The 12840-nt window shown below is 32.8% G+C and overlaps 1 protein-coding gene across 5 annotated transcripts in view; it reads left to right on the top strand.

Moving 5' to 3' along the window:
• Positions 1-93: 93 nt before the first annotated feature.
• Positions 94-12840, top strand: part of LOC128186717 (small G protein signaling modulator 1-like) — a 35358-nt gene continuing 22611 nt past the window's right edge. For all 5 annotated transcript variants that reach the window (XM_052856577.1, XM_052856576.1, XM_052856573.1 and 2 more), the window contains exons 1-4: positions 94-225; positions 330-373; positions 7884-7959; positions 10237-10402. In XM_052856577.1, the coding sequence (XP_052712537.1) occupies positions 213-225; positions 330-373; positions 7884-7959; positions 10237-10402 (299 nt within the window). In that variant the 5' untranslated portion in view covers positions 94-212. The remainder of the gene's footprint in view (positions 226-329; positions 374-7883; positions 7960-10236; positions 10403-12840) is intronic.

The raw sequence follows: 12840 nt of genomic DNA, 5'->3' as shown, positions 1-12840 counted from the left end.
ATTTGTATCTTGTCTTTTCATATTTTTTGGGGTTGATTTCATTGTTTCAAGATTATACTTTTCAAAGTATAACATACGAAGTAACTAGGATAAAAATACCAAGCACCTGTCACGCCACTAATTTCATTTTGTCAACATGATTATCTTATGCGCATGACGCTGAGTCCAGAATCAATCGATTGAGCCTCAGATGAAGAGGAGTCTTGGTAAAGATGACGGCACCGGGTAAGCGCTATTCCTTTATTTTGAAATTTTCCGAAGAATTAAAAAAAATCGACTTTAGATACATTTGACGCGCTAAAGTAAAATGTTCATATCCTTATTTTCAGAGGCAGAAAATCGCCAAAAACTGCTTCGGGCAGTGAAAAAAGAGGTAAGATTTTTCTACATAAAATCAATATTATGATGGAAATGGGGATGTTATTTACAAATAAACCATGGATTTTTTTTATCGATGGTTAGTTGATTTACTCCCTGTATGAAATTAGAATCTTCTAACAAATTTGATTTGCATGCGGCATATTGATTTAACGGAATTAAGTTTTTTGTAAGACATAGAAATGTTAAATCATTGAATAAAAATACTGTACGCCAAACATAAATGGTTCAAACGTGTTTTGGTTTGTTTTTGAATTTTTTTTTCATTCGACACAGTAGTTTTCGATACCAGAGATAGTACTTAGGGAGGTCACAATTAATTCATTTTACTTTAAAGCTATAAAGCAGAGATGCATTTATAAGTCAGAGGTTCAGATCATTGAACATGTATTTGAGATACAATTCAAGAGCAACATACATTTTGAATTAAGGCTGAATACATTGAAACTTCCAGTGGAAGGGACCCATATACCTTATCAAGTGTCACATTAGACATTTTTATTTGTTAAAAAATAAGGGTTCATTTTCATTAATATTCTATGATAAAGTACATTTCAGATTTGAAAAAAAATTGAATTCCAAGTAATTTTTTCTCCTTTTTCGCATTTTCTAAGCACCAGTGACACTAAATAGAGTGATTATAGAAAGTTGTTTGACAAAAACAAATGAATTGAAATAATTTGAGTATTATAAAACAAACTAATAATATTTAGTTACATGTTTAAGGTCAAGTCTGGCAAAGTACTGTATTGGTACCTTGTTATATGGTACAAAATGATTTAACCGATAGTCTGATGTCTATCAATTAGATAGTGAAAGCTTTAAAATTTATAAAGATTATAGCTCCCAATAACAATATAAACAGCTTGGAGTTAGTATGGGCATGCTTTATATTCATCTTTCATTGAGTATCATTATAAATATGGATTTTTAAATCTTAATTTTTATTCATATTTAGGTATGTGTATATATATATATATATATTTAACAAAGATGAACACCTAAATATCGATTTAAAATATTATTCATCGTAAAATCAATACATGTTCACGTACCTTAGTAATAAATGCTGATAGAAGATCTGGAAGAAATGACTCCATGTATATATAAATACAGTTCAAATTTTGATTACTCAATTTATCATTATGACTACCTGTAGAATATTTTCAAGGTATTAGATTAGATTCTTTACTTACATGTATGGTGTAACAAGTCAGGGTTTTCAAATTCAAAGAAATATAGATGTCATTACATGTTAATTGGCATAGTGGTTAGGTATGAATCTATTTTGAGGAACAATGTTTTTTATTTTTGTTGAGAGGACTGTGTTTTGTCTCTAATTTTATTTCAACTTTTAAATCTAACAGACCTCCAATTTTTGATTTTTGTGTGTGTAACTTTAAGTGCATAACTGTACCTCTATAAAATGGGACCTTTGATTATAATAACAGGTGCCATATTTTTGAAGTTTTACTTTAATTAATATAAAACTCCATTGTGTTTTAGGATGTTACAGTGAGAGTCAAATAATTTGTTTAGTATATTGAAATGATGTTGACATATATTTGCTTCCGCCCTATGTCTTTGATAAAGCAACCAATAGATGTACATGTATAAGATATATTTATTTCTGTTAAAACAAAAATAAAACCTCTATATCCACATGAATGATTATGAGGGTAAAAATAAAGGATCAATACTACTGATAAAAGTGAAAAGTGTCAGGTTTGAGGTGTGTCTGCAATGGCATCGTGGTTTTGTGGCTGCAAGAATTGCTATAATTGGGTGTGTTTTAAGCATGAGATCATGTTAACCTTCTAGTACAGAGGTACTGAAGTGCTCCATTTGTTTTTAAGCTGAGGACATATTTAAGTTATAATGACTGCAGTTAAGGAGACAGTAATAATTCTTAAGCAAAAATTCTTTTTAATTCATTTTTATGGCTAAGATATGAAATGGCACTTCTTAGGAATAAGAACTTACTTGTACATATAAATACAACTTTCATAGTGTAAAGTGCTTGTTCATATAAATACAACTTTCAATAGTGTAAAGTGCTTGTACATATAAATACAACTTTCATAGTGTAAAAAAGTGAATTGCTATATTTTCTAGACATTGTCTAAATTCTTTGGTATTTATTTTTTTATCAATTTTCATTTTGGTAATTAAAATGAATGCAAAATAATTTTATCTCATCCCCTACCCCACCCATATATTTGATCATAAGGTCTCTTTTGGAATTTTATTTAGTATTTATGCAATTTTACTGTTTTTTACTGCACTTTATTTAGTTAATTGAGACATTGATGGACTTGGGTGCATTTTTTCCTTGACGTTTCACAATTCATTTTTTAATATTCTAGCTGGCATCTGATTGGAATGACATTTTCCTAATACACATATTTTTTGTTCTCCAAAAGTTAACCTCTAGTATTGTAGATCTAAAGGCCCATTTAAGATATTGAAAAGCCTATCGACTTTCAAATCTAGATACATGAACCTTATAGATACATTTATATAAGCTACCGGATTATCCAGTAACAGCCATGAGAAGTCAGAAATATTTCTGAGATGGGAAACATGAGTCATGTATAGTAAATTTGGGGAATCGTTTTTATGCATTTATAGACAAATTTACCATTTCTTCTCCCACTAACACAGTCGGTTCAGTAATCAATCTCGTGTTATGACCTTTGATGTGAAATCTAAGCCGTGTAAACCACTGGACATTATGCCGGAGTATTGCCTAATGGTGCCTTGTTGTCTTGCTCCATTGAAACACTTTCAAAATGAGTCAGTGACTATTTTTCATTTTTTTTCCTACTTAAAAGGTGATTGATTTTTTTAAACATGTGTTAGTTAAGATTACATTTCAGATTATTTTTGATCTGTTGTCTGACTTTAATCCAAAGTAGAGAATCAATGTCGAGGCCTGCAATGAAACGGAGGCTATATATCACCCACGCACATTGATCGCCACAATACTCATAGAGCCCCCCAGAAGCAAACCGCAGCAACATACATAACCATTTCCTTGAGAATTTCTAGTGCTGCTGCTACTAATGTGTATTGATGGAGCAATGTGAGCTATTTGACTGACATCGATTTCTCACTGTATTGTGCTATAAAACATTGATTGTACAAAAAACCCACTAGTTAAATGTCAAGGTAATGATTTGATGTGGATTACTTCGGTCATGTCAAATTATGTGTCTGAAAAACAATAAAAAGGACTGTCACAGTATAGTATTAGGGAAAAGATAAAAACCCGAAGAAAATGATTTCATAACAAGGTAGACAGCATAATGTTTTCCTCAAGTTAGATTTAGGGTCTCAAGTTAATAGATTCAGAGTTTCAAGTTAGATTTTATTTACATGTAGAGGAATTTTTTGAATGATTTTTAAATTAAATTCATATGTGTATGTCTTCCTCCATTTTTTTGGGAGTTGATTTTAATCAACTCTCCTATGCAGTTACTCTGGCAAACTGAAAGTGAAACAGTGTTTGGACCTAAGCACAAATCATCACCGCTGACAAGACTTAGTTCTTGAACATAATAGAAAAATTCAAAGTAATGTATGCTGAAGCATTGTTTTTCAAGGAAACTTATCAATAAAAACTTTGAAAATAGTCAGATTTTATATAATACGAGCAACTAAGGTATTTTTATAGTCTCATGTATTCCTACGCCAGAGTTTAATATAGCCTCATTCAACCAAACGCTCGGCTGTCTCCGTAAATCTCCGACAAGCAGAAAGGCTCTCTTGTCTCGGAGATTAACTGAGACAGCCGAGCGTCTGTTTGAACGAGACTAGAGTTTGATATCAATAGTGCTTGGATCCATTAAATTTTTTGAATTGCTTCGATTACTTATACATAGTTTGAAATCTATCTTTAAATATTACACAACATGATTCATTTGGGTTTCTCGAAATTCTTGTCGGAAAAGTCTAAAATTCATACAATAAAAAAGTGCGTAATTCAAATACAGACTAGAAACTAATTGCCATGCAAGATAAGTTGATTTTAAAATAAATGATAATCGATAAAATCAACTCCTGTCAGTACTTCAGTACTTTGTTTTTATTTGCAATGATGAATAAATAGCTGTTACAGCAACATTGCACCTGAACATTTATATATCAACAGTAATTACTGGTATTGTTATCTGATATCAGTGATACAAGTAAAAAATACACAAAATGAGCACTTTTGTTTATAAATCGTGAAATGTTGTGATAAGAGTATCTTCACAATATGGCAATCCAATATACTGAATCCTGCTGTAGCTCTGAGTTTTGCTGCATGCACCTTAAGATTTTTAGAGTGCAGTCATTGGCTTTAACAAATCAGACACAGACAGGTATCATTATTCCTTGTCTGTCATCCTGATCATTCTTGTCAGTTTAGTATTGCATAAAAAAAGGATAAAATAGAAAAAAAATTACAGAGAGTTCCTATTTTGGAATAGCTTATAGATTATGTTGTTGAATACTGTAAGAAAGACGCAGTAACTCTTTAGAGAGTGGCCTTGCAAAATGAAGTGATGTAACATTTTATGGCATATTGAAGTCTATATATGACTTACAAGACACTAACATTTTCATCATTTTGTAAATCAAACAGAAAAATGTCTGTTTGTTCACAAAACATTAGTGAATGTTTGTTAAATGAAATAGTGATGTTGACTGATAGGGAAAGGAAATGGCTGCCGCCATTAGCATGATTAGTACGGGGCCAAGGACCTCACCGACATCAGCAGGCCGTCTCTCGCTCCAACAAAACATATATTGCATGTGCCATCTGATATAAAAATTAGCTCAATAGCTTGATATATTGTATTGCCATTGTCAAATATGGCTAATCAGCAACAGGTCATTGACAATGTTCTATAATCAGGATAGAACATTCACACCTGGATGTTTTTTTATCACTTTTTGTCGTGATGGTTTAAATTCTGACAATTACTGTATGACAGAACCCGACTGGACATTTGTTCCTGTGCAGTGACATCTCAAGCACTGACCCAATGTTTGATAGTTCATCTCCATTTTTACTGTACTGTATGTAAATTGTAGAAGAGCTATACATGGTAGTTTTGATGGTATACCATGTTGTTGTAAATACTGTTTGTTAGGTCCTTCATCATGTCATGAAAAGCATAGGGATGGTGCTTATCCCCTGTTTCTACGGTGGTAAGTGGAGGAGTGTTGTTGACTGCCCCTTTTGATTTGACATCAATCCATCACAGATTAACAGCCATCATAAACCGATACCCAATTGCAGCTGGGTGAACTAGTGGAGATAATGCAGAATAAGTGCCTTATCGAAGGAACCAACACAGGGCATCAAGTGTCCACAGAGGCGTTTGAACCATGAATTTTTGGGGTACTGGTGTAACACCTATTACCACTGAGCCGTGTGTTCCAAACGGTAAAAGTTGCTGGATTATTTTTCAATTAAAAAAATATGGCACCATAAAGTCAGGAAAGTCAAGTCAGTACCGTTATATAGAACTTTGGAAAGCATTTCTGATACTTGATATTTTAATGGTGTGTTGTCCTTTCTCTAATGGTAGTTTACACTATTGTCAGACACGCTATTTGTCAGCTTTTAGGTCTAAAGGAAAAGGAGGATATCATTACATAGGTTACTTTGAATGTTTCAAAATGTATTGAGCCATTATAACCCAATTTTGTCTCTATAGTTCAGAACAAGTGAAATGGGATTATTAATTCAATACCCTTTTGTTCTCTGATGCAGGGTAGTGAAAATTAGGGATCTGCAATATAAAACACTTGAATATTAAATAAAATAAATTTCCCTTAGAAATATATTGTTTAAGTTTTCAATATTGCACCTATAATCAATCATTAATTCAATATTTCTGTAGATGCCAGCATCAGGCTTTTAACATGTGGACAGTAATAATGAGATATCTGTAGTAATTTGATTCTTATTACAAAACACACAATGAAAAAATATCAGACAAATCATTAATCAGTCTATTGCATTTCCCTGCACAGAGTCTTTAACTATTACATTTGTACTTGTATGGCATCCATCTTGGAGAACTTCTGAAAACTTATACTGTGGAATCATTAGAATTCGTGGTTGCCCAATTTTCGTGGTTTTCGTGGGTAGCCCTCCCCCACGAATATACGTCCTCCACGAAAACAAGTTTTGAAAGAGTTATTAAAACTGAAAACTAACACATCCACGAAATTACATCCCCATGAATAAACAAAAAACGACAATACACAAAAATTGGCCCCCACGAATTTAAATGATTCCACAGTAGCTGTTACAAAGACAACTTGTTATCAGCTTTGAGGACAGATAATTTACCCGGTACTTTAAATAAGTAAAATTGAACATAATTGAATTTAACATACTGGTGGGCAATAATTTAGTTCAAAGAAAGTGAGAAAAAAATAGACTAAGGATTCACTATTACTTTGCATTGATACTTATAATTCAACACATGTGGAATAAGTAAGCTGATAATTATAGAAGCCGGGCCATTAATAGAACCTATTTCAGAATAGTTTAAATAAGATAAAACAGATTCTCAAATTGGTGAAAAAAAATATTATTTTCTTATAGTAAATTTAATCAGTTAAAACATGATGAATCCATGAAAAAGTGCTGGTAGAAAAGGCAAGAACATTACGTGATAATGTTGTTAGTGATGCCACACCAAATGAAGTGCGTTTAAGATTTGATTAATTTTCTACAACTAATCTCTGTATCTGCAGATTTACATAAAAGTTTGAACCTGATGTAAAGTTTAAAATATCATGCATTTCAAATTGGGACAAAATTGGACATCAAGTGAAACTTATTTTTGTTAATATTAAGACAAACAAAAGCCAAGATATGGCCACAGTTACAGTTCAGTTTATCATTTGATGAAAAAGAGACAGACTAAAAAACTGTTATCCTGCTGAGCAATGTGGCCCATGGGCCTCTTGTTATTGGATATTTTTAAGTATCTTGAAACAATGAGTTACAACTTCCAAATTCTTAAATTCCCACTGAGGCTCTGAAATTGGTAATACATGTATCTTCTTGTAAGGCATTGGAAAAAAGAGCTTGATTTTATGAGATGCCAGGGTTTTAATTCTGTGGTAAGACCAAGTTAGAAGTTAGAATTTGTTTTTGCCCATTAGACATGGCTATCGTGTCAGCAGTAAATTTCTACACTGAACCACAGATTTGCATTTAGATAGAAATTCTGCAACAGGAGATCTGAACGAAAATAAACAAAATGGATTCACTTTCTTTAATAGTTTCTCTATTAGGAAAAGATCATTTTTTACTGTGTTTGTCTTGTATGTGCGAAAAAAAAGATAACTGCAAAGTTAAATAATAAAATTGATCAGGCAATTACAAAAATAAGAACAGTTTATCTTTTATGGTAACTCCATTTTTAAATTTTAAGATGAACTATGGAAATAAATAAATTTATGTTAATGTTTTCTCTGTTTACGTATTCAAGGTGAAGCAGATAATGGAGGAAGCTGTCACCAGGAAGTTTGTCCACGAAGAGAGTAGCAGCATTACCTCCCTTTGTGGTGAGTTTTACCTCCCATTATACCCTCACCCCTGTGATTAGTCAGTGATAACTTTGTGCTGACCAGTTCTACTTATCATTAACCTCCCTTTGTGGTGAGTTTGTAATACCTCCCTGTGTGCTGAGTTTGTAATACATCACTTTGTTGTGAGTTTGTACATGTATAACATCACATTGTGGTGAGCTTGTAATACATTCCTTTGTGGTGAGTTTTTATATTACATCACTTTGTGGTGGGTTTGTATTACATCATTTTATGGTGAGTTTGTAATACCTTCCTAAGTCCCTTTGTGGTGAGTTTGTATTGCATCACTTTGTGTTACATCACTGTGATGGGTTTGTATTACATCATATTGTAGTGAGTTTGTAATACATCCGTTTGTGGTGAGTGGCAGCTCTCAGTTGTGGTGTTTTTATATCATCTATTTCGTGGTGTTTTTATATCATCTATTTTGTGGTGTTTTTATATCATCTATTTTGTGGTGTTTTTATATCATCTATTTTGTGGTGTTTTTATATCATCTATTTTGTGGTGATTTTTTTTCTATGGTACATCCCATTCTGCTGAGATTTTATTATTTCCCCTTCTTATTTATAATTTATGATTTTGACAGATCTCAAATGATATTTGCCTCCATTTTATTTAAAGATACTGACCATTTACTTATTCTTTCTGGTAATGTTCCTGGCCCCAGAGTCACTGTCCCCCAAAAATCAACCATCCATATTTCTGTGATAAAAACCTATTAATTTTCTGTCGTAAAGGCAACAATTTTTGTGTTTTGCCGCAGCAATGACTTCCGCTCCAAGCAGAAGAGGTTAACTCTCTGTCACATGGAGGAAATGCTTCTGACATTCAAGTACCTATTAAGATGTTGGCCATAAGATGCCCTGTAATGATAAAGAAGCTTCTAATGGCGGCATACATTTATTAAATGTCCTATTTGTTTAACAGATTTCCTTATCTGACAGAATTATAGATTTTTGGTAAGATGTCCTCTTTACTGATATTTAAATGAAAATGGACTATCAATGTTCTTGTCAGTTTCTTTTTCATTTTTGGAACACTCAACTAATGTCATATTTTGCAGAACAGATATTTCACATAGCCTCCAAAATGAAAGAAATTTGCACAATTATAAGCTAAATTTGACAACAATATGTGTAATATATAAAATATATACTTATAAATGTACTATCAAATTAATCAGAAAGTGTCTTTCTTTTTGTTTTGCAAGTACATATTTCATTTGTAATTAGGAATTACTCAAGAAATATATAGAATAAATGTTTGTAACCAAGACGACTAAACCACTTAGCATTGATAGCCACTATTTAAAGATCCGTGGGAAATAATGGAACATTGTGAACAGGGTACATAGGTTCATCCAAAGACTTAATAAGAGGGCTTGTGGCCATTTTTAGACTCTTTTGATCTCCTTAGGAAGGAGAGCTCTGTACAAAAATATTGGAAAACACCCAAATTTAAGAGGTAAAATAATTCAATCTTACCTTTTGTAAATTATAGTTTATAGCGTAACAAATTATATCCTAACATTTTAGGTTCGGATGGTTAATTAATTTGTTGACAATCCAGCCTCATTGATAAGAGAGCCGGATCATGTTTTTGGCCGTTTCTACACTATATTTATCTCCTTTGAAAGAAGAACTCTGTATATAGTACAGATAATGGGAAATTATTTGTATTTTTTGTATTTGTATTTCAATGTTTAATTATTTGGAATTTTTTTACTTAAAAAAGTTGATGGTAAAACAATCATATCTAGATATTCTTAGGTAGATCTGTAATTTGTTGACTGCCCAGCCTCCTTAAAGCTGAAAACCGCTCGTAAATAGGCACCGTCACACAGATACCTGGTATATAAACCCTTCGATTTTCGTTACACCCAATTGCACACCTGAAACTCGTGGCCGACGTGTAGTATTCCTTTCGTGGTCTTTGGAATTTATGCATTTTATTCTTAGTTGATGTGCATATTCTGATTGTAAATTATATTTTGACCAGTTTAATTGATGTTAGTACATGTATTCTCCTTGCTTGAAAAAAGTGCGTTAAACTAGATATTTTCATCGCGACCAAGGAACACGGCGAGGCAAGATGTACGTCAACACAGGTGAGACTTCTACAGCAAAATACTTTAAACCGCTAAGAGGTCTCCAGCTTATATAGGGGTTGTAGGGATAACGGTAGTGAGAGAAAAATATGGCGGACAGTGCCTATTTACGAGTGGTGTTCAGTGTCCTCTCTTGCTTACAGGAGCAGTAGAAGCTTGTCTCCTTCATGGCCTGAGGAAGCGAGCTCTTGGTCTCTTCAAGCTCAGTTCAACCACTGCCCTGCTACAGAAGGTGTCCAAAAGTTGTGAAGCAGCCTCCATCGTCCTCCGATCCCTCAACAATGTGGAGAACAACTTCGAAGCCAGCAGGTAAATGTAATAAACTTTTGTCAGCCTCTGTACATGTCAATGTGAGTGTATTTGACAGCTAGAGACAGTCGAGAGAGCAATTCGTTTGATCTGATTAGTTAAACATTGGTTAAATGATGCTCTTTTGTTGACCGTTGTGACTGGCTGTGGTGTATTGTTATCTTGCTTTAAAAGTACATATGCTAGAAATCCAGACTATTCAGTTTATTAACAGTTTGAAGTGAAATGAATTTAAGATACTCAAAGGACACATTTATGTGGAAGAAGAAGAAATAGAATTAATCACTGCATCTTATGTTGTAAACAAGGAATTCCCCTGGCACTTCAGCAATAAAATCAAAAACAAATTGCAAATCTTGTATCATCTGGAGAAATCCAGTTCTTGTTGTACCTAAATGAGGCATTGTCTATATTAAACATCAAATGATTATTTGAAATGGGAAATCAGAATGTGTTGTTTGTAATACATGTATGGAGTGTTGATTGAGATTCTTTGGTGACTCAACAGTCTTTGAAGCGATTCCTGTTCAGCATTAGCTGGAACTGACACATCAATTTTCTGTCAGGGTTTTTCTCCTTGCAAAAAATGTCAATCAATTAATGTGCAGGAAATTTTCAGGCAAATTTCACATGATAATTTGTGAATGTTCTTACGATCGAAACTGGATGAAAAATAAGACCTGTACATCAATATTACCATGGTCGTGTTGATTCAGTCAACGGGAGTCAAGTTATTCCAATTAATTACTACTATATCAAACAGGAAAAGTTTGGGGGGAATGTGAGTTAAGGAGTCTTCTGGCTTTGCATTCTATTATGTTTAACAATAACATTTGGGATTTTTCTTGAATGAAATTTTTTAGTTTTTACCTCACATATTTTTTTCAACATAGTTACAGCATGTACCGTTAATATATTCATGTACAGGTAGATTTGATGAAAGTACATGTCTGATTTTAAATTTACAAATATTGACTGGCGTTGAGCGCAACATTGATTATATTAGCCCACGTGGAACGAAATATTGCCCGACACGAAGCGGAGGGCGATATTTTCTTTCCAAGGGGGCTAATATAATCAATGTTGCCCAAAAACACAGTCAACATTTGTTTTGTTATATGAAGAAAAACCAGAATTTAAGAAAGTAATTGAAAACAGATTGCCGTAATTTTCTCAGCTCAACAAAGAATTCACAAATTTAATTTTGTGCAAAGTTCATTTCCAAAATATCCTCGGCATCAAACAGTCACTGGTGATATACCACCGCCCATAAGAATTAAGTTACAGATGTTCTATCTGATTTTACTTCGCAGTAAATCGTAATTCCTTATAATCTGTTCCATCACATTGCGCCTCTGTTGTTTACTTGCCTTGACTGATTGCCTATTATTCGACACCTTGTTTTGGAGCGCGAAGAGTTATTTACGTCACTGTTTATAAATCAACAATTCAAAAGCAATGAATTGAAATAAAGGAAATATTGTTCCTAGCCAGTCAATATTAAAAAAATATTGACCGAGCAATATTTTTCGGGCGAGTTAATATTACAATTTTTGACTATTCGTCTATATAGAGTTATAAAGTGAGAATTTACTACTGAATATAACAAATAAATTTATTGACCCATCCCATTTGAACTTCATTAATTATAAATACATACACATTAAGATATTATTAATATGATTAAATTACCGGTATGTATAAACATCTAATCCAATAATTATAATAAACTGAATTGATATTTAATTCAACATCAAATGAAACATCAAATGAGACACAGATCTGTGTCTTCATTTACAAGTTTGAACATTAATTTCCTTTTTTTTTAACCAGACTAGAAAAATCTTCACCAAGATAGTTAATGTTTTTTTTCGCAGGCACTGTTACATTAGGAAATTTAATGCGACTGACAGTCATCGCACATTTTCCCTTTTGTTTCGATCATGACAGTAAACAAATTCAGCTTTATCATATGATGATTGTATTCCAAAAGATTTGATGCTTTAAGAACAAATTCGGATTTTTATTTTTTTATTTTATTAACTTAATAACGAGTAGGTGACAAAGAAAATTAATCGGTGATGGGTATGATTCACTGATAGTCAAGTACTCTAGTACTCGTTGACATTCCTAGATAAAAGACAACATTTGTATGGATTGATTGCAGAGTATGAAAGTATAATGAAAAAAAAAAACCGTTGTACTCTTCACTTTAAATGTATTTAAAACTAGATTGCAATAGCCTCACAGACAGTAGCAAAGTCTTGTTGACTGTACCAGGTGTGTTCTTTGAAAATTGTTCCTGACCGTTACATAGGGTTCTGTTCATAACTGAGCCATTTGTCAAATCTTATGGAGGGTGTGAAAAGTAGATACTGAGGCAGTCACCTTTATTTTTGAAAAGTGAGGTTCTATATATGATTTTGAAGTTTTAGAAG

This window comes from Crassostrea angulata, chromosome 6 (genome assembly GCF_025612915.1).
Source record: "Crassostrea angulata isolate pt1a10 chromosome 6, ASM2561291v2, whole genome shotgun sequence".
Classification (NCBI taxonomy): domain Eukaryota; kingdom Metazoa; phylum Mollusca; class Bivalvia; order Ostreida; family Ostreidae; genus Magallana; species Magallana angulata.
The sequence above is the reverse complement of the archived record's forward strand: the minus strand, read 5'-3'. Positions and strand labels throughout refer to the sequence as shown.